General features: G+C 51.2%; 1 protein-coding gene and 1 long non-coding RNA gene across 12 annotated transcripts in view; one reads left to right on the top strand and one right to left on the bottom strand.

Moving 5' to 3' along the window:
- LOC132656946 (uncharacterized) overlaps positions 1–4,314 on the bottom strand; it is a 29,453-nt gene extending 25,139 nt beyond the window's left edge. For all 3 annotated transcript variants that reach the window (XR_009594786.1, XR_009594784.1, XR_009594785.1), the window contains exon 1: positions 4,179–4,314. This is a non-coding gene — a long non-coding RNA (uncharacterized LOC132656946). The remainder of the gene's footprint in view (positions 1–4,178) is intronic.
- The window catches only part of Syt6 (synaptotagmin 6), a 57,028-nt gene continuing 34,153 nt past the window's right edge, over positions 3,289–26,163 (top strand). For 4 of the 9 annotated variants that reach the window (XR_002476331.2, XR_002476332.2, XM_021634196.2 and 1 more), the window contains exons 1-3: positions 3,289–3,602; positions 13,195–13,543; positions 15,073–15,631. Coding sequence is in view for 7 of the 9 variants with exons in the window: in XM_021634196.2 (XP_021489871.2) it covers positions 3,440–3,602; positions 13,195–13,543; positions 15,073–15,631 (1,071 nt within the window). In the remaining 2 variants the exon portion in view is untranslated. The other 5 variants (XM_021634199.2, XM_021634201.2, XM_021634200.2 and 2 more) reach the window with 5 other exon arrangements.

The raw sequence follows: 26,163 nt of genomic DNA, 5'->3' as shown, positions 1-26,163 counted from the left end.
CTCAGAAAGCAGAGAATTCACTTCTAGCTGGGCCAGAGCCCCTGTGGCTCCAATGTACTTAACAAAGCACTGAGCTCTCTCCGTCTAGTTCCCTGTTATCTCTCTCTGCATGTCAGACTACCCAGCTATGAGCGTCAGATGCTGCCTCTACATCTCTGGAAGGGGTGGTGGAGGATGGGGAGAGGGCTCCCTATTTAGAAATTGCACTGAGATGGAAAGATGATATGACACATCAGTTCATGTCAAAGGAGTTCACTCTTCCCGCCTACAGCATTAGCAATTTCCTACCAAGGTTCAAATTTTTTAAAAAAAAAATTAAGTGGTCCTCATTTATTTTATCTGTCACATAATTCAAGTAGACACTGCTGCTCCGAGTAGGGTGGGTGCCTGCTCCAGGGGCAGAGAATGGGGGTGGGAGTGGGGAATGTGCACTTTGGCTATCTAGGGAGGGGATGATAAAGGCATAGGAATGGGAGGTCTTTGGTTCCTGCTTCAGATCTCATTCTGCCTCAGGCCTGCTTTCTAGCCCCATCCTGTACTTCTGAGCAGCCTGGGCTGGGGCCCCCAGGTTTAGATTGTTCCAGCCAAAGCTATAGCAGAGCTAGTGGGCAGAAGCTAAGAGCAGAAGCTAAGAGTGAGTCGGCCATGTGGAAAACCATCCTCTTCTTCTAGCCTCCAAGGGCCCCTGCTACACAAGAACACTGAAGTCCAGAGAGAGGCTGTGACTGCCCCAGGCCTCCTAGTAGCTAGTAGCCATGCCCCCATGCCCTTGTTTTTGTTTTTTGTTTTTGTTTTTTAAACTCCCCTTTCTCTCTTCCCCATACCTAAATCTGCACTCAGCATGGTCTTCTTCTACAGGGTCAAATGGTCTACAATTCCGTTTCTTCCTATCTTCTTCCCTCCGGCACTTGAGTGACACACTGGGAGAATGAATGGGTTTCTTCATATGGGAATACTTTTAGATGTGTTTGGGAGGTTGGCTTGTGGGGCATGAAGTCTTAGAGACACTGGAAGAAGTTTTTTTTTCCCTTCTGTTTTGATACTGGCTATTCGCCATAGTGTTGTCAGCACCTGCCGGCGAGGCAGGAAGAGAACAGTTAGGATGGAGCCTGCCTTAGTGTAAGGAAACATATTTTTAGCGTCACTTTCTGAGGATGTGCCTTTCTAGGTATCTGACTTGGTTTCTCTGTATCTCCTACACCCACAGTGTCTGGGCCTGTCTCCTCTATCTCTCGTCGGCGTAGAGAGTTCTCTTTCCCGTAGTTCCCCTGCACTGGGGAGCTTGGAGCTCCGGCTTCCTCCTGCAGCTCTGTCAGGATGGTACCTCTTTCGCTCCGTTAGGTTGAGAAATGCCAGAGCCACAGAGCTGCCTGCGATCCGGGAACAATGAGAAATTATCTGTTAATTCTCAGCTCCCCGCCACCTGCTCTGCTCCGAATAGGCTCCTTTGCCTTCAGTGGAGATGCAAATTCCCCCACTCAGTGCAAGCAAAATAGTGATTTCCCTGCATCACAGGCCTGGGCCCTTGGAAAGGTGGTCCTGTGTTGTGTTGTGTTTTGTTTTGTTTTTCCCCCATTCTCTGCAAAGGCAAAACAAGGCGCTTTGTTCTGCGAACGTCCCCAGGAACTCGAGAGGGGGGAGGGAGAAATCTCCGCGGAGCGAGAGTTGCGGTAAACGCCGGCCGACAGCAGCTCTCCATTTGTGTTTTACATAAACACAAAACCCCCGCTTGGGAAGCTGCTAATGAGCGCGCTGCCTGGGGCCTCCGAACTCCGATCTCTCCTGGGGGCTGAGGTCTGCACTGGCAAAGGAGGAGACGGTGTCGGGGCGCGTGGGTTCCTCAGGTGGGCGGATGGCAAGCGGAGAGGCAGAAGCTTACCTGTTGTTGGAACAGCTACCCAGCCCCACCGGTGGCCGGGATGCACAGGGCCCGTGGATAGGTCTCCTCAACCCCTCTCGCCCCGAGACCCTACGCTTCTCTACGGCAGGCTTCAGGGACTCGGGCTGAAACCGCAAACCCGCTGCTCCCCCCACCCCATCCCCTAACCCGGTGCGCACAGGCTGGTTGTGGCAACCGAACCTTCAGCACCGCGGACAGGGACAGGGCGCCGGTGGGGAGCCGAAAAGCCTCCGAACTGAGGCCAGAGACCCTTCAGGCCTCGGCCTTTCCCTCGTGCCCCCGGCGCTCACTCGCTGTCTGGGGTTTGCAGCTCGAAGGGCCAGCTGGTGAGGCTGGTGCAGACGGCGCCGATCCCCTGGAGCTGGCGCTCCGAATCTCCTCCCTCCGGAGCCTGAGTCACAGCCCAGGCCACTTCCAATTAGCGAGTTAATACAGACCCTCCTCCCCATCACTCTCCCTTGCACACACCAGCCCCGGAGTGGCGGGTGCAGGGGCTCCAGGTAAAGTTTCTTCCCCAGATCCCACCTCTGGAAGGCAGAGAAGCAACACATTGATGAGTCTACGGGGTTCGGTCCTCGGCAGCGAGTCCTGGATTTCCGGGGCCGAGTGAAGCCTCCCGCAACTCCCAGCCACCCTCCTTTTAAGCCTCACTTCACGGTTCCTGAGGGGAGCTCCTTTTACAGTCTGGCCTCCTGTTTAGTTTTCCACCTTTCTGGCCCTTGTTACGTTTGCCTCACAGAAAATAGGTATCACTTCTAGTGGGTTTGGCCTGGTGCGTGGAGGTGGGCCTGGTGGGAACCGAACCCCTTCCTGAAATGCTCCCCGTTCCTATACGCCAGAAACTTTCTCCTCCCGTTGCCATGGAGAGAGACGGCCGCTGCCTCCTGTCGCCATAGCAACACGCGGGTGCCCAGGACCGCAAGACTGCGGGGCTCTGAAAGTCTTCTTTCCAGTTCCCCTCGCTCTGCAGTCCTGGGGTCATGCATCTACCTCCAAAGCCGGTCACGGCCAGTCTGGCTCACTTTTGCCCCGTCCACAATCTTTGCAGGATCCCAGCGCCACGCAGTCCGGCCGTCCCTTTTTACACTGTGTTACTGCGATGCCCACTCGTGTGTGGCGTGTGGCAGCTTCCCCAACGTTTGCCCAAGCGCTACCCATGTACTCCCGGGGAGCTCGCGGAGCCCCAGCGGTCACCACACTTCTTTTACGAAAAAGGAAAACCGAGTCCCCAGAAAGGCCCAAGGTCACACCCGCAGCGACTGCCCAGCTGGCCTGGAATCCTGCACGATGTGGGACAGCGGAATTGGAACCCCGGGCAGGTCCCCGAGTGCGGAGGGGGCGGCCGGGAGGCGCCAGACTAGCCAGCTGCCGCGGGATGCCACGTGAGGGGCGGGGACCCTGCGGGGAGGTGATTAAAAGCGGAGCTGAGCCGCAGGGGGCCGCTGCGGGCAGGGTCTTCCCCGGGCCTTTCTGCCCCGCCCCAGTCCGGCCTCGGCGGGGGGTTCGAGCCACTGCTGGGCAGGCCTGAGCGTCCGGGGCATGAGCGGGATCTGGGGGACCGGAGGGCCTCGGTGCCAGGCGGCGCTCGCGGTCCTGGCCTCTCTGTGCCGGGCCCGGCCGCCCCCTCTCGGGCTGGACGTGGAGACTTGTCGGAGCTTCGAGCTGCAACCCCCGGAGCAGAGTCCGAGCCCGGCCGACTCAGGTACCCGGAGACTCAGGGGCCCCCTCCACTCCCAGATTGCCACCCCGGTGGCCTCCTCTCCCCCAAGGGACCAGCCCCAGAGCCTCAGAGCCTCAGGAGTCCAGCCTGGTGTCCCAGCTTGGGCCAGTCCCCCGGCTCGCCGCCCGCGGGGAGAGATGAGAACCGGCCCCGGGAGGAGAACCTTCTCTCCTCTGGGGTCACCAATGACAAGAGCCCGGAGATGCAGCATTCTTGGGGCCTCAGTTTCCCTTGCGTCTCTGGGCTCGCCCCAAGGGTGACGGTCCAGGGCCGGGAGAGTGGAGACATCCAGGCTGCTAGGGGTGGGGGGGAGCCTGTGTCCCCCAGGGGACCCAGGCCCGGGACCCGTCAGGGGCTGGGTGAAGGCGGGCCGAGCCCCCGGGCTTGGGGAAAACTTGCGTCTGCGGCTGGCACGCGGTCTTTGTGTCCAGGTCTCCGCGCGGCGAGCGGCTGTCTGCGTCTCGCCGGGGGGCGGGGTGGGGAGGGTGTCGTGGCGTCCCCCCCCTCCTCCCGGCACCCCTATAACTCGCTCGCTCCCTCGGTCTCTCTCTGACTCACTCGGACTCCGGGCGGGTGCTCAACTGAGCGGCTGCCTCTCACCGACTTTGCCAGGGCGGGAAGCTCCTGCCCGGGGCCGCGCGGACCCCGCGCGCCGACGCAGCCCCGGAGGCCGCCGAGTCTGGGCGGGAGCCGGAGCCGGGTCAGTCTCCCCGGAGAGGGTGAGTCCGGAGCCCGAAGCCCACGGGGGGACCGGGTCCTGCGTGTAGCCGCGACGTCTCGCGGGAGTCGCGACAACAAGGGCTCGGCGTGTCGCGCCCTGGCGGCGGGAGTGTCCGCGGCGTGGCAGCCGACCGGCCCGGGTATGTACCTGCTGCACCAAGCCTTGGCCGCCGAGCACCCCCGCTGCGGCGGGAGCCTTTGTCCAGCGGTTAGGAGGGCACGGGACGGAGCAGGCGGGGGTCGTGTCCCCCCCACCCCCACCCCCGGAGGGAAGGGCCCCGGGGGCAGTACGAGGCCCGGAGCGAATGCGGCGTGGGGGTGGGGAGATCCTGCGGAGACCGAGGCGCCAGAGTTCCTTGGGGCTCCGCAGACTCACCGCACCTTGTCCTCGACCCGGACCAGAACCCAGCGGCTCTGGGCCTCCTGGGAGGATTAAGTGCGAGTCGCTTCGGGGTTCTGTGTGGCTGGCGTGGGAAAGAGAGGACGGGGTCCCCACGCGCCTCTCCAGGGACTAGTGGCCAGGGATCAGACGACAGGTTCCCGGAGCAGGTGCAGGGGAGCAGGTGCAGGGCGGGTCAGCTCTCCTGGGACCTCAGATTCCAGAGCCTACCGGTTTCCTCTTGAGGTTAAAGGCCAGACATAGAGGTAGGTGCTGGGTTAGGAATAGAGCTTTTGAGGGAGGGAGGAGATGGAGTGGCCAGGGGAGGCTGTGGGCCTCCAGGAAGCTGTGTCCAGCCTGTGTGAGTGGAGCCCGCCTTGCTTCTCTATCAGTCATTAGGGGCCTCTCTCTCTCTCTCTCTCTCTCTCTCTCTCTCTCTCTCTCTCTCTCTCTCTTTCTCTGGCACTGTTTAATCAATGAGTTGATGACTGCAGCAGAAGAGACCGAGATAAGACATAAAGAACTTTTGAGAATGGGACAGTGATGAGAGTTGGCTCTCCCTCTTCCGTCTTCTCGGAACAGATGAGGCTGATATTAGACGCTGGGTTCTCTGGTGTCATCTTTCTACACCCCCAGCTGCATAAGGATTCCAAGACAGCAGTTTTCCCCAAGTCAACTGTCACTTCCTCCCTTCCCCCCCGTTCATTAGCTCCCTTCCATCTTTTCCTCAAATGCTCATTCTGCAGGGGAGCCTTCCCCCTGGGCCTGACAGCCCTCTGGAGGGCCAGAACATATCCTTAGAGGAGCGCCCTGCCACCTCTCCAGGGCAAGAATGCCCTGGGTAGGGGTGGGGAGTGTTGTGAGTACATGCTGGGGGAGACACTGGTAGTCCGGCTCCCGGAAGATTCCTTTAATCGGAATGGCCAGGCTGAGGTGAGCGAGGTAGGGAATCAGATATTTCAGCAGCCTGCCCTGAAGGTTGAGTTTGAGTTGTACATGCGCCTTGGCCCTGGAGAGCCTTAACTTTGTCACTGTGTCTGTCACAAGCCCCAAGAAATCCTGGGGCCAAGGAAAGATAGGAGATGCAGGTGGACAGGGAGCCGGATCACACGACAAGAAATTGACCCTAGAGTCTTGAGGATTTAGGAGCCACGGTGTTCAGACGAGGGGTCTAGACCTTTCACCTCCCAGCCTGCTCCTGCACCCCAGAGACTCCAGCTGGGATCCGATCCCCCTACCAAAGCAATGCTGAGAAATAAAGAAATGGCGAGTGCATAGAGTAAGCTCAGCTCCCTTTTCCATCATATCTCTTTCCCTTGCCTTCTCACAGCTCTAAAGCCTAGCTCCTGGGATTCCGAGTAATCCCCCAAGCTTCAACGGCTGAGACTCGGATTCCACTATCATTTGCACAGACCTTCCCATAGACTAGGGTCTGGGCAAAGAATTGCATCAGAAATCTCCGTGGATCAGACTCAGACTTGGAAGCATCGGTGCTGAAACTTCCCAACTAAGAGCAAAACCCCTCTCGCCCCTTTCTCTAAAAACCCTGAGGACGCAAAGGTCTTCATGTATTCCTTATATGCCTCAAACTCTCACATAGTCACCAACAGGCCTTTCTTTCAGTCATCTTCCTTGTAGAGGTGAATGAACTTTATACGTAGTTGAAGCTGCAGAGGTGAACTGTGCAGCTGAAATCTAAGACTGTTCTAGAATAGGGAGGAGCCTGAAAGCTGACCCAAGCTGCCCTGCTCCTAGTGCTGTAGGCTGGAAGCCGGGAGAGGTTGCTCCCAGCCTACCTATGGCTCTAGACAAATGTGGTGTTTGTTAGCTTTGCTAATGACTCTAGAGATGCCCCGTGATTCAGCCACCTGGCTTTGAAGTTGGCCTTTTGCAGCCCAGAGAATGTTTCTTTTTTATCTTTCCTCCTCCTGTGTGTGATGGCAAATGAAATGCACAATATTTCTCTTAAAAAAGAGCCTCATTCCCTCATCTGAAGAATCAGACTCCCTGGCTTCTTCTTTATGGGAGGAAGGAATGTTATATTTTACATTTGTGGAAGAAAGCACTACCCTGAACAACCATTGTGATGTTTTCTGATCCCGGTGTGTTTCATGCCTTAACTTTTTTCTCTCTCGAATTTTTTAAGACAGGATCCAGCTATGTAGCTCACGCTGGCCTCAAATTCATTGCAATTCTCGTGTGTCAGTCTCCTGGATGCCAGGAGTACAGATAAGCGGCGCTGCAGCTAGAATGCAGTGTTCTCCCACAGTTGTAGAACCTTCTAGATGTCTCTGGAGGTTCTCTTCTCCCTCTGACTATGACAGGACTGAGTGCGGCTGATAGTTCTAGTATGCTCATTCCTTCGAGCTCTGTGCAAAAGCTGTGTTCTCTGTTCTTACAGCTCCAACATTTCTTTCCCCTCTAGGCCTGCAGAGCTGGGGAGGAGAGATGATTAGGACTGACTCTGGGACCCAGGCTCAGGCTAGGTTTCTTTGAGGTTGTCTTGAGTTGGGTTGAGCATGATGACAAGACCTGACCGAGCTCATCATCACCCCTTACTGTTCAGGCCTCTAATGCTGAGCCTCTTTGGAAGCACAGTCAGAGCTGAGCCAGCTGGGCATCCGGTCTGGACCCTGAAGATTTAAAGGACACCTTATCCCCTCAACTCTCTCTTTGGGGCACTGAACTCTTTCTTCCCCATAACAACCCACACAGGAAAGTAGGGAGGTACAATGGGTAGAAAGATGTGGGTAGAAAGGTTCAATGACCATCTGCGATGATGATGATGATGATGATGATGATGACATGACGATGAAAGCTGAATTAGTGCCAGAGCTCCATTCACCGTAACATTCTACATTAGCCTCCGATTTATCTCTAACGATGGTGGAAGCAGGAGCCCAGTCATGAAGCTTGGTGCGGCCGTAATTAGCCCAGCTTTGTCTCCCTTCATCACAGTTTTTTCAGGAGCATTAATTCTTTCTCTGTTTGGACTCTGCTAATTATCCCCATCGGTAGCTCAGCCCGGCTCTCTGAAGAAGAAAAGGAAGCAATGGCCCTCTGCTCCCCCTCCCCCTAACTCTGAATTTAATTACACCCACTTCTAATAAATTTACAAGCCACGGCAGGGTTTATTATTAATGGACCATGTCTGTTAGCCCCAGTAAGGACCAGCTACCATTCTCTCAACATAAGCTCTTTCTCCCCCTCCTCCCACCCGGCTCCGGTATTTCTCGGGGATATCACTGGACTTTGCAGGAGCCACTGGCTATTTGTCTGGTAGTTCATGGGTAACTTGAGGACATGCACTCCTCAGAGAAGAAGAAAACTGAGAGCGGAGCTTTGAGTTTTTGAGTTTGTGCAGCTTTGGGTCTGCAGCTCTCCAGCCCCACCTCCAGTCCCCAGAGATGCCTGGTTCAAGAGCCTGGATTTTGGTATCAGAAAGCCCTACATTCGACTCCCAGTTCTTCTGCCTAACACACTGTGCCTTTGAGCATCGTGCCTTAGTTATCATCTCCACACTTTGTTTATCTGTGAGATAATGAATGTGGATGTCTTCAGCAGGCTGTAAAGATTAAATGAGATAGCAATACAAGGCAGGATGCTTGCTGCACTGAAATGAATGGCAAATATTACCATTAATATTAATATGAATGGTTCTGCCTGGAGTCTCTTCCCTCTCGAGACTAAATGCTGTTCCTTCCGTTTTCTTGGACCTCTGCATCCCTTATTGTCTGGTTTCTGAGCTGTGGTTTACCTGTGTCTCCACAGGACGTGAAGGAGCGCAGACAGCTGGGCATCTGTGTTTCTGGGGGATGAGCAGTGATTCCAGGCCCCCGGCCAGGCTTTTCTGGTGCTGGTGTGAGCTGGGAACTGGTCCTTTCTTTGCTATTCCTCTCTCCAGTTTGTCTTTTCAATTACAATCTGTTAGCAAAATGCCTGTGATGGTTACAAAATGGATTTTCCTGACATAGGAACCCATTAGAAAAATGGAACAATGGCAAGCGATAAGAGTTGCTGATGAATCCTAACACTATGAATGGAGGCAAGAGGAGGGGCACCCAGGCTGTCTTTAGAGAATGAAGTGTCACCGGGGAAGATAAGCAGGCCTTGGGATGCTAATTAATAACTTAGCATTTAGGGATGAGGGGGAAGGGCCTGAGCCATCGCCCTACCAGACAGCATTATTTAAGGTGACCAAGCAGGCCCTACCCTGATGAGATTTGAGGGAAGACAGGCCAGAGGCCACTTTGCTCTCTGATCTAGGGTCTCCCTTCTCTGGGCCCCAGAGGCCTAGCTGTACACAGTAAACAATTATACTTAATTAAAAAAAAAAGAAAAAAGAAAAGAAAAAGAAAAAGTCCTGGAGGATAATAGCAGCTTATGTTTGGGGGTCGTTCTCTGCATATCAGGACTATGTGTAGCCTTAGCTTATTTGATTTTCCTAATGATCTGGTGAGGTAGGAAGAACCATCAGAAAGCAAGGTAAGTGGCATGTGCTTTGCAGTCATTTGCACTGATGCCCAGCCGAGATGCATCCTGAGCACCCTGTGAAATCCAGCTTTCCAATAAGGATCAAAGCCTCATGCCTTTGCTCCAGACCAAGTCCTTGGGCTTATGTCTCCAAAGCATAAATAGGTCTACCACAATTTTTCCTCTCCCAGAGGTGGCTCAATGACCGGCAGCTATTGCTTCCCAAATCATATGCCTGTAAGCAGGTGCTGTAGTTTGGATCTGTAGTGTCTGCCCAAAGGTCTGTGTGCTGCAAGCTTGTTTCCTAAAGTAGGCCTGTTGGGAGTGGGTGGAACTTTCCAGAAATGAGGCCTAGTGGGAAGTCTTGCAGTTTGTCCTTAGAGGGATATCAGGAACCCTGCCTTCTCTTCCTCCTCCTCCTCTTCCTCCTCCTTCTCCTTCTCCTCCTGTTCCTCCTCTTCCTCTCTCTCTTGCTTCCTGGTCATGATGTAAAAGGTTTGGTTTCCCCATATACATCTACTGTGAAGCACCACCATGAGCCAAATAGAGGGACTGACATCATAGACTGAGCCTCTAAAACTGTGAGCCAAAAGGAACCTTTTCTGTTCAAAAGTCGGTTATTGCACACATTTGTCTGATGACAGAGAGCTGACTAACACACTGGGGATCAAGGCTGGCTGAGTTCATGACCACCCAGGGTCACTTTTAATTATTTTTAATTATTTCTCTACAATTACCCCCATTGCTTTTCTTACTTGCCACCTTCTGTCTCCTGCGTGGATGAACTCTTAGTGTCCAGAACCTAATTCTCCTTGCATGGTCTGCCTGTGAAATTCCAAAACCCAGGCTCTTTTAGTCCTGGGGGAAGATTATCCAGGCACGGGGTGGCCCTCCTGTTCTTTCATAACCAGTATTGAGTGTGAGGGACTGATTCCCAATAATCTATACCCTCTGCCTTCTCTGAGCATAGCACCAAGGGAGGTCACATGGAGACGCAATTGAAATAGCAACTACATGAAAAAAAATGAACCCCCAGGTCCCTCCCCCTACCTTTCTTTCATTTATGAATTTAGTTTTTTTGTCAAGCTGAACATTTAAATGCACTCTATGCTCTCCAGATTCCCCCCCCTTACCTCCTCCCTTCTCATTAAAATTCTAATTATTAACCAGAGCAAGTAAAATGCATGATCAAAGGAAAGCATGGCCCTAGAAATACCTTTTGTTTTAAAGTGACTCACTGCAGAAAATGGGCCCAGAGCAGGTGTAACAAAGAACAGACATGAAGGGTCCAGGGGTGGACAGACTTAGAATAAGGACGTACATACCCATGGAAGCTTTTCTGGTGTGTGCAGAAGGTAAGGGCTTGGAGAAACAGCTTCCAAGTCTTAGATCATAAATATACAACAGAAAAAAAAACCTGAGGAAGTCCTTCCACAGTGGGTTGATCTGTCTCCAAGTTACATACATGTTCTACCAAAGTGATACTGCTGAGCACCATGGCTGAGGCTGGTGCCTAGGCCCACCTTACTGGCTGTCTCTTAATTCTCTGGACATTCATATATGCAAAGGGAGGGCAATAATTTTACCTGTTTCATTAAGGAGGATTACATGATTGGATATATAAAAGCTACTTCAAAATTGAACATAATGGTGTTGAATAAATTGACTAAATCCAATAATAAAATACTTAACATTATCAACTTATATAAAAAAATTTAACTACTCATATAACATGATAGATATTATAATAGCTTAGAATTTTTTTTTTTATTCACATACATGGATGTTTCCCTGGAGACCTGGTAGTCTCTAGACCAGTGGATCTCAACCTTCCTAATGCTGCCACCCTTTAATACCATTCCTCGTGTTGCAGCTGACCCCAACCGTGACATTGTTTTCATTGCTACTTCGTAACTGTAAGTTTGCTACTGTTAGGGATTGTAATGCAAATATCTGATATGCAGGATATCTGACCCCTTTCATGCGACCCCCATGAAAGGGTCCTTTAACCTCCAAAGGTGTCTGTCACCACCCACAGGTTGAGAATGGCTGTTCTAGGTGAGAAAGGCTGTGACGTCTCTATGCTGGGCGGGTAATGGACAGAGGTGGTGGGGAGAGCCTTGGAGATAACATCCTCTTTACCCCTTTCATGGAGGCACCCGGCTGCTGATCCTGGCAAGGGCTGGGGACCGGAAGGCAGGAGGGGCTCCTTGAGATGACAATGGCGAGCGTTCTTACCTCAAGATGTACGCTAGCTTTCCCTGAGGCCTGGATACAGTAGAAGTACCTGGCAAGACCTAGGCATTTTGCCAGGCCTAGCTCAGAACCTGGCAGTCTGGCCTAGCTGAACTGAAAGGAGAAAGAACTGTAACTTATTCACGTTTGCCTGCTTACATGCTGGTTCATGAATGAACACATAAGGCCTGACGAACCGACAGGAGTGTAGAGTTTAATCTGGGACAAACAAATCGCCGCAGGGGAAAGAACAGGACAGTGTACACCCAGGCCCTGGCCCAAGCTCTATGTCTGCCTAACCTGTGGCCTCTTACAAGACCTTTTCTGGGCCACTGCTGCCATCTTTACCCAAGTACCATATCTTAAGTCCTAAGATTTGTAAAGCAATTAGCAGCTGGTCCAGAGGCTCCAAGCTCCAGGTCTGCAGAGACTAGCCAGGTAAAAGAGAAGAGGGTTGAGCTGATAGGACACATCCCTGCAGTCACCCACCCACCCAGGGCAAGTTAGCGAGTCACTGGCCCCTTCCAGAAGAAAGCCAGACCCTTGGGGTGGTGACCTTATGGACTCTCATAGCTCCTCACTCATGATGTTAGCCAAACCAAGCTCCTCTGCAGGTTCATCAAACAAGTGATCACGTGACAGCCCAGCCAGGCATACCTCTGGCTCTTAGCCTTCTGACTTCTGCCTCGGGCTCAAGGATTCAGCATTACATTTGGGGAGAGCAAGTGGGATAGGAGTCTGCTTACCAACTCCCCACAGCAGGAGCCATTCTGCACAGCTCTCTTGAGATGACAGCACCCTGGGGTGGGCAGGGACAGGTTAAGGCTTGATGGGCCTGCTTCCAACCCAGCCACACTGCTCACAAATACTAGATTTGCAACAAAGCTTCCCCCAACAAAGCCACAGAATGGAAGAAGACAGTGATGGGAATCATTTGTACTTTGTACTTAGCTTTGACCTATATAGACCCCAGTAATCAGATTCCAACTTAATACAAGCACCCACCGAGCCTACAGCAGGCAGAAAACTCTAGGAAAGCAGAAGCTAACACACCTGCTTTTAGGGAAATGAGGCTGGACCCCTCTCCCTGGAAGATTGCTGAGTGTTTATTGAACTCCTCCTGCTTTGTTCCAGGAACGAACAAGGATAGAGCCAATAGAGCCTGGACAAAGAAGGGAGCATGAGTTAGCCAGGATCTGACCCCTACCTCATAGGCTGTGTGCAGAAGTCACTTTTGGGGGCTGGAGATAAAGTTCAGTGAGAGATTACTTGTCTAACACGGGCAAGGCTCTGGGTTTCATTCCCCAGTACCAAAATAAAATGAGTGAAAAAGAGAAACAGATCCTGTTAGAAGTCTGGCCACAGTCGTTCTAATAGAAATTCAAACAGTGTACAAATATGAACGCTTCAGGAATTTGCACATTTGTTTAGACTCCCATTTAAATCTCTGTCCCCTCCCTGGGCACAAGCCAGGAGCAGTAGGGCAAGCAGCCAGGGCTCCATGCTGGTAAAGGGTGGGGGCAGGGTGACGCTGAAGCAGTCAGACTGTGGTGAGCACAGGGCTACAGAGAGTTGACAAAATGGACCATCAATGGTCAACCCCCAAACCGTCACTTCTCCCCGTGACTTTGACAGCCTTGCTCATAACCATTCTTCTCTCTTCTTCCGTCTTTGTCCCTTCTGTGTGCGCCGTCTCCGACACCTCATCTGCTCACCCCCACCTCTGTGCGTCTCTGTCCTTCCCTGCCCACCTCATGCCGAGGGCAGGCACCTCTGTCAGCCTCCTCGCAGTGGTAGTTATTGTGTGTGGCGTGGCCCTGGTGGCAGTTTTTCTCTTTCTCTTTTGGAAGCTGTGCTGGATGCCCTGGAGGAACAAGGAGGCCTCCAGCCCTTCTTCTGCTAATCCTGCTTCAGAGACCCTCCAAGGCCCCGGCTCCAGAGGCAACATGGCAGATAAGCTGAAGGACCCCAGTGCCCTGGGCTTCCTGGAGGCGGCTGTGAAGATCAGCCACACTTCCCCAGATATACCAGCCGAGGTGCAGATGTCGGTCAAGGAGCACATCATGCGTCACACGAGGCTGCAGCGACAGACCACAGAGCCAGCATCCTCCACCAGGTGAAGGGGGCACACCTCACCTCCTAAGCCCCATGCGCCCAGACTTTCTGATACAGTGCAGCAAAGAGATTCCAGCCTCTGAGAAGCAGGGTCTAGAACTAACAGCTTGTGTCCTTTGAGAACCGGATCAGGAAGTGTGATCCACAGAGGCAGTCAAGAGGGGAAGGTAGCCATCAGGAGAGGTGTGGCGAAAGGGGAACCTTCAAGGTGACATGCTGTGTGTGATGTGGTCAGCACGTGGGGGTGGATTTGAGAATACAGAAGACTAGACTGGAAGCTGGGTTGAGAGTTTTGAGGAAAGGGAAGACTTCAGACAGGACTAAGAGTATACACCAAGGCCCAAAGGCATGAAAGTTCATGATGTAATAAGGGTTGGGACAGTGAAGCCTCCTAGCTACAGGGTGTCATGCGCCAGAAGTAAAGAATGAGAGTCCAGGCTTTTTGAGAACAAGGATTTCTTTAAAACCCTTTCGGGTTCCCTATGTGGCAACAGTTGCATAATGTGCAGTCATCTAATTCAAAAGCAAACCATCAATAGACACGATGGCTGCCTGCCTACTCTAAATAAACCCAGAAATACTGTTAAAAGACATGGAGAGGCAGCCACTGTGTTTACTCGTAATTTAAGAATCTCGGAGATTCCTGGATCCCCGCAGTGCATTCCCTCAGGCTCGCAGGCACCAATGAAAGGGAAAGAGACGTGGCCTTCAGAGCAGAAGCCAGGAATGAAGATGCTGAGATCCCCACGGGCCAAGTTTGCCATATGGTCCTGAGCACAGTGCTCCCTTTAAGCCTCCTTTCTCTAAAATATAAAATAGGGCAAATGACCCTGCTAAGATTGTGAGGAACCTATGAAGAATCCATGTGGTAATGCTGAGAGCTTAATGCACACCTGGCCCAGTCCTAAGTGCTTTGTATGTATGTATTTTATCCTCAGACAAGTCTATGCAATTGTTACTTTTATTATCTTTATTTATTTATTTATTTATTTTTGTAGTGCGGAGAGTTTAATAACTTGCTCAAAGTAGCAGGACCAAAATTAACCTATGTAGTCCATCTCCTAAACTTGTGCCTTTAACTACTTGACTATCTGCTGGATGCTAAATCCTTAATAAAATGGTGGTGGTGGTGGTGATGATGATGATGATGATGAAGGCAGTGGGAAACATTGTCCTCTTCTTACAGAAGCTCATGCTTTAATGGGAAGAGTAGTCATGCCTACCAGGAAAGAAACCTAGAAAGCAGATGGCAGAAAAGCAGGAATGATGATTAAAACAATGGCTAACATTTATTGAGCTTGCTGTACAGCAGGCACCATTCCAACTACTTTACATATATTAAGACACGCAAGGCTTCCGACTACGTTATGCACAAAATGCATGAAGAAGAAAAGCGGGGTCTCTGAGAGGGAAGGAAGGGGCCCCCACGAGAGGGAGACGAGCTGCCAGGGTTGGATCTACCTTTATCCCGCCCCACCCCACCCCGAAGGCCTGACGCAGGTTTTTTTTGTGCCTCCTGTCTTCGGCCAGGCACACATCCTTCAAGCGTCACCTGCCACGGCAGATGCACGTCTCCAGCGTAGACTACGGCAATGAGCTGCCACCGGCAGCGGAGCAGCCCACCAGCATTGGCCGCATCAAGCCTGAGCTCTACAAGCAGAAGTCCGTGGATGGGGACGATGCCAAGTCTGAGGCCGCCAAGAGCTGTGGGAAGATCAACTTCAGCCTCCGCTATGACTACGAGAGCGAGACCCTGATTGTGCGCATCCTGAAGGCCTTTGACCTCCCTGCCAAGGACTTTTGTGGAAGTTCTGACCCTTATGTCAAGATCTACCTCCTGCCTGACCGCAAGTGCAAGCTGCAGACCCGGGTGCACCGGAAGACCCTGAACCCCACCTTTGACGAGAACTTCCACTTCCCCGTGCCCTATGAGGAGCTGGCTGACCGCAAGCTGCATCTCAGTGTCTTTGACTTTGACCGCTTCTCTCGCCATGACATGATCGGGGAGGTCATCCTGGACAATCTCTTTGAGGCCTCTGACCTGTCCCGGGAGACCTCCATCTGGAAGGACATCCAGTATGCCACCAGTGTGAGTACAGCCCTGTTCCTTGGGTGCCTGAGCACTGGCAGTTCTGAGTTGGGTGGGACATGACCCCAGACCTGTGTCCTTCTAGAGATACATAGGAACCTATAGAAACTTCTTAATGGCTCAGTTCACCCTGGGGAAGTCCTTGAACGCTGCCTAGATGGCTTAAAGAAGGAGGGCAATTTGTGTCTTTTGATTTTGCTGTATGGTATGGGTATTTCTCTCTGCTTGCTAAGTTTAAGTTTGTTATCTATACAATCATGTTACATATTCTTTTTAGCTGAAGGTAAGTCCATGCTGAACGAGTCAGTAGGGTCTAGTAGTCATTGCTGTGTTTTAGAAGCTTGGAATTGGTGATCAAGATCAGGCTGTGTCAGTCAGTATGAACCAGCTTTATGCTGAAGTAACAAACAATTCTGGGAATTTATGGCTTAAGACAACTCAAGTTTATTTCCTGCTTGGGTTACACATGCTTCACAGCTTGCCTGTGGGTTCGGCTGGACTTGTTCCTAAGGGACCCAAGCCAAACAGATGTCTTGGGTCAATATGTGCTACCACAGTTAGATACCAGGATGACGAGGCTATGGCAAAGCACGCAGGATTCTTTAATGCTTCCGGGCAAAAGTGACATATGTCACTTCCATTCATGTTTCATTAGCAGAAACAAGACACATGGCAGTTCTCAATGTCAACAAGGCAGGAGCAAAGCAATCCTACTATGTCCAGAAGGAGGGCTGCAGCTACTTATGAATAGGATATAGCTCAGGCCCTCATCTGGGGCACGGTCTGGGAGATGCAGGAGGTTAGCCTAAAAGAATGGCTGAGTTCACAGAAAAGGTGTGATCTTGGCCTGCCCACAATCACCTGAAATCGGCCAGGAAAGGTTTCAAAGAATCAAGGTTTAATTTAAAAAATTTTTATTTTATTTTATTTAGCAATCTGATTGTGTGCATGTGGATGTCTGTTGGAAGAGAGGTTTGTGCCTGTTTGTGTAATGCCTGCAGAGGCCTGAAAAGGGTGCCAGATTCCCTTGGAGCTAGAGGTAAAGGCAGTTGTGGGTTGTCCAATGTGAGAGCTAAGAGCTGATCTCAGGTCCTCTGCAAGAACAGTACATACTCTTAACCGCTGAGTCACCTCTTCTGCTCCCTTCAAGTTGGCCTTTATAGAGAAGTAGAGGACAAACTTGGTAGAAGGACCTCGTGAGGCCTACCCAGAGCCTCTGTTAACACAGGCAGCATGAGATGATCAGGCGGTTTAAAGCATCCTGCAGATGTAGCTAGGTTGTATGTCTCGCACCCGCCTGTGTGGATGAAAGTCTGCAGAGGGATTTAGCCAAACTCCAGTTGTCCTGTAGTGCTGCTCAAGTGTCCCCTGGAGGTTTCTTGAATCTTGCCTTACCAGAGATGACCATGAGCATACAGATCCTACGTTTGGACAGTCCGTACTTAATATCATTATGTTGAGTTTGTGAGAAGGAGTTCTGGGGAAACACTGGTTGATAAAGAATGTGGTATGTTCGTGGAGAACATTGATGGGCTGTACTTTTGCCTTAAGGTTCTCCGGGGCGCTCCATGCTCATGGTTGGAATGATAGCAATGTCCTGGTCCCTTCCCCAGCTTTCCTCTCTCGAAATGCCATCCCCAGGAATATCGTAAGCAGCCAGCCTGTCCAGCAGACAAACTGGGTCTGGGGCAAAGGAGCGGGGTGGCCAAAAACACCAGCAGCACACGAGAATGGGCCCAGGAGCTCTGTTGCATAAATCACTGAGGTTTGCATCTGACCCAGCCCTTCAGTGTGGTCTCCTGCAGCAGGAGTTCATTATTGTAGCTGCATATGTGGAAGACAGCTCAGTTGTCACAGTGAGGCTGTGGCCCGGGGTAGGGAGCTTTGCTGTCCAGGGGCTGTGCTCTATTTTGTCCATCCAGGAGCCTCCTCTGACCCTGACCAGAGTCCCCACTTTCTTATCCTGTGTGGAAGAGAGTGCTTCATCCTGGAGTAGGCAGGATGTGTGTTTCCGCACATCCCTCACGTGTATGTAACTTTCCATGTCCTGGAATGCAGCTGTCCCCACCCCGGTCCGTAGAGCCTTCTTCCATCTCCTTATCCTAAAAGGACTATGAGGGAACAGGGTTAGTGTGGGGCTGGGGTAGGAGGTAACCCTCTTAGCCCACAGGTACTTAAAATCCAAGTAAAGAGACAGGTGACTTATACTAAGTAGCTTCATGGCAGGCCAGAAGATACTCTACTGATCATATCTCCAAAACCGTGAGCGAGAAAGACAAAGGGAAAGAGCTCCAAACGACAGGAATTGAACTGGATGAGGAAAGATGGATACAAATAACCTACCAAGCTAAGAGCAGTGGGATGTATGGGTCCTGAGCAGAGGGAGGTCAGCCCAGGCATTTCCAGGTCTGCAGAGCTAGGCACCATGCCCACACGTGGACTTGCCTGCAGACTTTCCGAGCAGGCCTTCCTCTTCAGGTGAGTATTGTGAAGCCCCTGCAGCCCAAAGCCTCCCCAGTCAGCATGGGCCTGGAGAACTGGCTCAAACCCCACCGACGAGAACTGAGGCCAGGCAAGGAGGGCTGCTGCAAACAGGCTGGTGTTTTTACCTGTGTTGTGGTGGTGGCTGTGAAAACTTAATTATTTGGGGACCAGAGAGACCCAAGTCACAGTCACAGGGAGTGACTGAGTACTCAGAGTATATGAAATCCAGTAGCCTGTGCAGTGGGGGAGGGCAGATGAGTGCAACCAATAGCTAGGTTCCGTTTCTCCCCTGTGCCTGATTTTGTTCTCAGAGCTGTGCTTCAGACCTGAGCTTGGAATGACAGTTTTCTGCTCCAGCCTGGCTGTTCTCTCAGTATGCCCAACAGTCCTGCCTTGGTTGGCAAGGGCTCAGTCTTACTTTGCTTTCTAATGCTGTGGTAAAATAGTGACCAAAAGCAACTCTGGAAGAAAAGGGTTTATTTCAGCTTTCAGTCCACAGTCCACGGTCAAGGGATGCCAAGGCAGGAACCTAGAGACAGGAACTGAAGCAGAGGCCATGGAGGAATGCTGTTGACTGGCTTGATTTTCATGGTTTGTTCAGTTCATACAACCCAGGACCATTTGCCCAAAGGTAGCACCACCCACAGTAGGCTGGGCCTTCCCACGTCCACCATCAAGCAAGAGAATGCTCCTGTAGAGGCACCGATAGGCCAATCTGATGGAGACAATCCCTTAGTTGTCGTTTCCTCTTCCTGTGCCTTTAATTTGTGTCAGATTGACAAGCACTACCTACCACAGGCTCTGCTATACAAACCCATCCACCACCTCTCTTCCAGTCCGATCCACCTTTCAAAACCTCCCGGGACCCCTGTTCTATCTTCCGGTGTCACAGGGGCTGCCCCTCCCGTGTACGCCTGTGTCCACAGTTGACGTTCTACTGAGGTTGAATTGGGTTAATCTGAGAAGGCCTCCTGGAGGAGATGTTTCAGTCATCTTTTTATAGTAGGTACAAGCAGACTTGGGAAGGAACATCCTGTGCAGTCACTCAGGGTTCAAGTCCAGGGTTCTTCCGTCAGGGATGTGAAGAGACTGACTGACTGGTCAGGCAGTCTGGAACAGAGGGCCAGTGACTCACAGGCTGAATGGAAAGAGGCGCCGAGAGCATGGAGGGTTAGGAGGATGCTCTGTGAGCCTGCTCTGCCACAGGGGCTATCCTAGCAGCTCCTTGGGTGCACTGGGAATCACATTCAGCCCTCACCCATGGAACCAGGCTGGTCCCTTAGTCCCGGTGCTCGAGTTGAAGCAGCAAAGCCTGGTGACTGCCTTACTCTCTCTCTCAGCCAGTAGTCACTGAGCTTGAGTGAGAGGGAGGTTAACAATCCCATATTCTAGCCATGTTGATGGCAAACAGGGGCCAGGGGACCCTGGCCTCCAGCTCTACACAGCACTGGCCTGTGGGAAGCAGGCAGACAGGATATGTTAGAGTAGTTGGAGCCCTGGAGTCTTCCAGCAATTTCCAAACCCAGCCTTGGGAAAGAGAGCAAGAGAGTTCATGACATCCATTTCAGCCAGGGGCATGGCTCTCACGGTTCTGTGGCCCTCACTCCTACTGGCATGAAGAAGGCCAATGGCCAGACTCTCGAGCAGTCCTAGCGGGGGTGCCAATGTCTTTCCAACCAGAGCTCCGATTGACTAAATTCACTCGGCTCTTCCCTCCTTCCCCCTCCTCCCCCTAGTCTCATTATTTCTATATAAAGCTGTAGATTTATCATTATAATAGAGCCACTGTCGCTGGGTTTGCTAACATCTTGTAGGTCTTGTAGTTATTGTCACAGAGGCCTTGGAGCCCAGTCTTAAAGCTACCTCTGTCAGTCACTGTCCCTGCTATAAATGGAGCCATAAATACGGTGTGTTTGGTGGTGCTGACTGACTTGGCCATCTTTCTGCTTTCTTAGGTCTCTACCAGGTGTGTGCGTGTGTGTGTGCGTGTGCGTGTATGTGTGTGTGTGTGTGTGTGTGTATGTGTGTGTGTTAGAGAGAGAGTTGTCTTGGGGGTGATGATACTCTGGGAGCCTGCACTTGGTGTGCAGGGAAGAAAGGATGCCTCTGGTGGTAGAAGAGCCTCAAGCACGGTATGAAGTGAGGCTGTACAGCAAGGGACCCCTCCCTCTCGGCGTCAAGCAAGCTTGCGTTGCATTCTAAGCTTCTGCACTTGCACTCTCCGAGATCTTGGCAGTATCTAGGCTGTGACTCAGTTTCACCCACCACAGGCTGGGGACAATTTGTCTTCTCTGATCTATAATAGTAGTGTAATTCCTGAGATACTTAGCCCAGTGCTGGCCCACAGGAGCCTGCTTGAACCCTGTTCTGTGCCCTTCCTACTGGCTCAGCCTGTGGGCCACTTTTCTGCCATTCCCAGGCCTTATTGTCCACTTCAATGTCCTCCACCTGTCATGGCCGGCAGTTAGACGCTATTAGAGCACACACTTCCACACACACTCACCCAAGAAGAACATATTCTAAGGAGCCTCTATGGATGCCCCTACTACCAAACTCTCTCTACATTGTAATAAAGTTAAATTTATAAATTATGCACAGTAACAGATTGATAACAATGGTTATAAAACAGATCAATAATTACAATATGCCATAATAAAATCGTATCACTGTTTTTGTGTAGTAGGCCACTATTATGTAAAATCAAGGTTGGTTAGGCCAAAGCACCATGATACTATCTGGTCTATCCCATAACCAGGACAATCTAAGTGACTAATGGGTGGGTGATGTATGCAGCGTGGATACACGAGACAAATGGACAATGCAGGACCGAGCCGAGAGCTGTAGTGTTTTATAATGCTCCTTAGAAAGGCATTCAATTTAAAACACGGATTGTTTATTTCCAGAACTTTCCATTTAATACTTTAGGTCTGTGGTTATGTTGACTGTAAGAACTGAAACCACAGAAAGGGAAGCCGCAGATAAGCAAGGAGTATCATATTCTCGCATCTCTTGCTTTAGCCATATGTTTTTGTGTGACCTTAAAAAAAGTGACTTGCCTTCTGGGCTGCAGTTCTAGAAAGTTTGCCAAAGTTCTGAGAGAAAAAAAAAATTTTTTTTTTTTCTCAGCTTCTCAATCTCTCACATAGAAAGATCCCTGGCTCTCTTGCTCTCGTGGAGTAGATGGAATAGAGCTGTGTACATCTGTATAATCCAGAACCCAGAACCTGGTGTGAAAAGCCTAGAACCTGGGATGATCAGCCACTGGGTCCAATATCCAGATGTTTCTCAGTCTCCGTTAAATTTGTGTATCAGTCCTCCCTCAGAGGAGACGTCACCGTAGTGCCGTGCTTTCCTCCTTCTTCCCTCAAGAGGCTCTGGCTTACACTGCTGTTGCCGGGCTCCTTCCCACCCACCTCCTTGCAGATCTCCACTTCCTGGGGACAGGCAGCTTATAGTTCCTGAGCTCCGGGGGTGCCAGAACATGCTCTCTCTCACGGTAACCCCCACCATAACCCAATGACTGCCCTCTGCATGTGAACACAGGGGTGAAGGGTCAAGGTTAAGTGACTCAGCCAATTTCACCCAGAGACAGAATAGTGAAACAAAGATTTGAATGTAGTCTCCAGTGGAAGAAATCAGCATGCGTAGTACAGAAACTAGAGGCTGAAATTGTGGGGCTCACCGGGGGATTCGGATGATTTGTTTCGTTGTTTCCCTGTGATCTGGTTAGAATCCTTCGTCTATCTTGAAATCAGATCATTTGGGGGGACAGTTTTTGTGTGACATTAGCATCCCTTTACCTTTTCTCCAGTATCTTTCCCATAACCCCCAGCTTTTGATGGCCATTCCTCTCTCACTTAACACACATTTACTGAACGCTAACGGTGCAACAGTCAGCTGCTTCGTGCAGTGCTTGTTGGATACCGTGGGGAGGATTGCAGAGACAGAGCCTCACCTCAGAGTGCCCAGGGGCAAAGGGCTGGTGGAGTATGCCTGCTGCCAGGACACACACATACACAGGGCACACACTTGGCCAGAGAACACAGCTCTGCAAGCTGTGCTCTACTGCAGACGGTAGGGAGAGGGAACAGTCACGTGAGATCGGTCTAGAAAAGGAAGTTTGGGGCCAGGGGTGAGATAGTGAAGACCAGGAAGAGATCAGTAAGGTGATCAGAATAGGGAAGCATGTTTCTCTGATGTCCTCAGATTGGAAGAGCTAGAGAGAACCTCTCTATATGCGTTTTGGTTGCTTTTCGTTGCATAATAACCACTTGCAGTGTGATTGCTATGCAGTAGGCACAGGCTGGGAATAAGATGCCTTCAGCCTCAATCCCTCACAGTCTGATGGAAGAAGCAAGAAGGCCCTTCTGCTGTACTGGGGACACACAGGTTCTTGTTGGCCCGGCATGTCAAGGGAACGCTAGCCTCCAGAAATGAAAGTGTTCTGATGGCATCCCCTTTACGGGCCCACATTCTGAAGTCAAGCCCCAAGCGTGTCCACAAATGATTTCTCAAGTGCAAAACAAGAAACTGTTCATTGATCTGCTGTGACTCATTAAATCACCCTGAGATGAAGCCTCCCGAGGGAAGGCTAGCCAGCAGCTAGTGCTCGCCTTCCGAACGCCTGCTGTAGACCTCGGGTTCTCAGGTCCAGTCAGAACGGAGGAGTAAGAGAGAGGCCTCAGAAGTCTGTGTCCAGCCGCATGTCTTCATGTTCCCTCTAGACACACACCGGGATCCAAGAACACCTGGGCATTAAAGGGACAAGCACAGCCCTTGCTCCCAGAGTTTGCACTCAGACAGAAGTTGCAGGAAAAGCAAAAGTGTGAGCAAAGGAGCACAGTGACTTAAATCAAAATAAAAGGAAAAGGGGATGGGGTTGGCAGCTGAAGCTAGAAGAAGAAATGGGGTGGGAAGAGACCCTACGAACAAGAGCAAAGCTTTGATGAGCACCACGGGAACAGGGTCAGGGTAGGGATGGAAGATGTGGCTAACTTCTGGATAATTTTGTTGCTATTTGGATGGTCTTGTTTTTTGAGATAGGTTCCTATTATGTAGCCCTGACTGACCTTTCGTGTGACATAGGCTTGAGGTTGTAGGTGTTCCTCCTACCTCTGCTTCCAGAGTGTTGGGATTACAGGCATGTGCCACTGTGTCTGGCATCTGGACGTGTTTTGAAGGGAGAAGCAATACTATCTGGTGGTAAATTGGATGGTAGAGCCTGAAACGGAGGGGAAAGAAAAGAATTAAGGTTTCCAGCCTGAGCAATCCAGGATAGAGTCTCCATTCATTGGGTGGAGAAATCCTAGCTAAAGGAAGGGTGATCAGAATTCAGAGTTAGACGTGCTGTAGTTGAGATGCTTTTTGGACATCTGAATGGAGATGTTCAGTAGGAAGTTGGCTATAGAGTCTAGAGTTCTGAAGTGAGGCCATCATTGAAAAACTAAATATAAGAGACAGCATGTACATAGAACTGAAGTCTTGAGGCTGTTTGAAATCCTAGTCGGGATAGGTTTAGAAAGAGAAGATTACCCAAGAATGAGCTCTGGGACAATGATGTAGAAGCATGAACAGATACTAGCCAAAGGGCTGGGAGGATAGCAGCAGTGCCATGGGAGAAAAGCTGGAAAGGTATGGTGACTTGGGAAACAAACTTTTTTATGAGAGGAGGGAGCCTGCACTGTGTCAGCTGCTTAGACTAATGGAGAAAATGACCATGATGTCCGGCATCAAGGAGGTCACCACAAGCTTGGCAAGGGCCATCTTGGTATACCCTAACTGTGGAAGGTCATTCCTGGGACACAGGACAGAGTATGCTATTGTAGAACTTCCTAGAGGGAATGGCCTTTGACATGAGATACAAAGGCCAGGAAGGTTGGTTTTGCGGTCTGCCCGCAAGGCCATCCCTTGTATGAGAAAAACATGGCTGCAGGCAAGTCTAGAGGAGTGAGCATCTCCGAGTCTTTTAACACCTCTCAGGCCAAGGAACGCCGTTCTTCAGGACTCTGCAGCAAAGCCTTGGTGTCCCTAAAATTCTGCCTTAAACACCCAGGTGTCTGAATTCTTGTTTGTAGGACTGAGGCAGAGAGGGAGAGCTTGCCAGAAGCCAGAGGGCCACCAGTGGGGCTGCAAGATTCCCTTGTTTACTTGCATCTCAGTGGGAGCTGCTGCTGTCTGATTGCCTTCCTTGGATGCTCATTTACCCCGCTGCTCCCTCAGGCTTAGCCCCATTATCCTCATTACTTTCTGGCTGCACTGCTCTCTCTTGGCACCCTCTCAGGGCACCCTCTCCCTTGGGGCCACTGGGAGGAAGTGCCCACTCTTGCTGAACTCCTTCCGCCCTGGCCGGGCAGACCTTCCATTTTAGGGTATTACGTACCACACAGTGTCCCGCTCTAGGTTCTAATGCCAGCCGGGCCTCGACTCCTTTGAGACCGCTTGAGGGACCAAGATTCTTCAAAGCAGAGCACTAGTGACAATCCACCAAGGGCCCAGAAAGGGTAAGGTAGAGATGTTGACTAGGACTCTACCCCATACTCAGTCTTCACTAGGATCCTGAGGGTGCGTGCAGGAGGTGGGTCACATACCCTATGTCTATGAGCTCTTCCTTCTGCAGGGGTAATGGGAGTGCACCAAAGAGTCCACACCCTTCACCTGGGCCGCTTGGAGCCAGCAGCCTTTTCTGGGTACCTGGGGTTAGAGGTTTTCTATGAGATGCTGTACAACAAAACTAATTGGTCCAGGCAGGGCTGTGACCTGGCCTTGAGCGCAGTTGCTCAATAACTGCTCTACCGGCCGTGGGTGTTCTTATTTCTAAACTTGTCCTTTTGTAATAGGCCCTCCCTCGTAGCTTTAGAGGAAAGGGCCTTATGACTGCCCGAGGCTCAGAACAATAGAGACAGCTCCTCTCTTCCTGTGACAAGCCCCTTAGCGTCCACAAGCCTTGCTGCCTGCTGGAGCTTTGCCTCCTGCAGAGCCCAGCTCCCACTGGCGAGCACAGCACACCCAGCTCTACCTACCTGCTTCTCTTGCACCTTGCTGCAGCATAAAGCTGACTGGGTAAGGCCATGCTGCCCTGTACCCAGCCCTGTGTGCCCCTCATTGGTATGCTGTACCTGTCGGTGGGATAAATAGCTAACTTTGCCTTACACAAGAATGAATGGGAAATCATTAGGCAACCAGCTCCCGCAAAGAGCCCAGACTCTGCTCCTCCAACACAGGAGCACTTTTTCTGCCACCCCTCTACCTTAACCGAAAAGAGCACGTGTGTTTGTCTGCTTCTTCTGTTGCCTGATAACACATAGTGACATTTTTCCCTGGAGGGATATTGTTTGGCCCTCTGGACACTGTCACAACTTTGAACTCCAGGATTTATCTGTGGGGAAGAGGCTGTCTTGTGTCTCTTAGATCAACAGCAATTCAGAGAGACTGGGGCCTTGGGGCGAAAGAGCAGCATAGTGACAGATTTGAAGCATTGGAGCCATTTTGAGGCAGACTTCTTGTTTTCTTGTGGACGGTGGTGTTCTGACTCTGTGTTCTCATTCTTGGTCTTGGAAAAGGTCAGAGCTGGAACAGTTCTCAAAGATGACCTAGCTCAAGTTGCACCTGCCACAAACAAGTTAAGACAATGGGAATCACACAACACGCTGAGGTGACTCCAAAAGCTAATGTTCAGGAGACCCAGGTCTCATATGCCCCAGTCTCTGATCTTCCCGACACCTGCCCGGATTCTAGCTTCTCAGAGGGAATTCTCTTGGCCTGTTAGGGAACTCCCTAACACCCCACTTTTGTCCCGAGGACCCCATCCTCTCACTGCCTACACAATGAGCTGCCAAAGGGCACAGAAGAAGGCACTGTCAGCAGGTAAAACAAGATGGAAAGAGAAGCCATTCATCAATGTGCTTTAGTGCTGAGCCAGCTAACCCCCGACTCAAAACGTTCCCTCGCGCATAAAAATTCAGACCTTGAGGGAGACGGGGCACAAGCTGCAGAGTCTAGGTCAGGCTGGTCCAGTTGCTAGCATAGTTTTATGGTGTTCAAGTGTCAAA

Source organism: Meriones unguiculatus, chromosome 10 (assembly GCF_030254825.1).
Source record: "Meriones unguiculatus strain TT.TT164.6M chromosome 10, Bangor_MerUng_6.1, whole genome shotgun sequence".
NCBI lineage: Eukaryota > Metazoa > Chordata > Mammalia > Rodentia > Muridae > Meriones > Meriones unguiculatus.
This window is presented reverse-complemented; position numbering and strand designations above follow the sequence as displayed.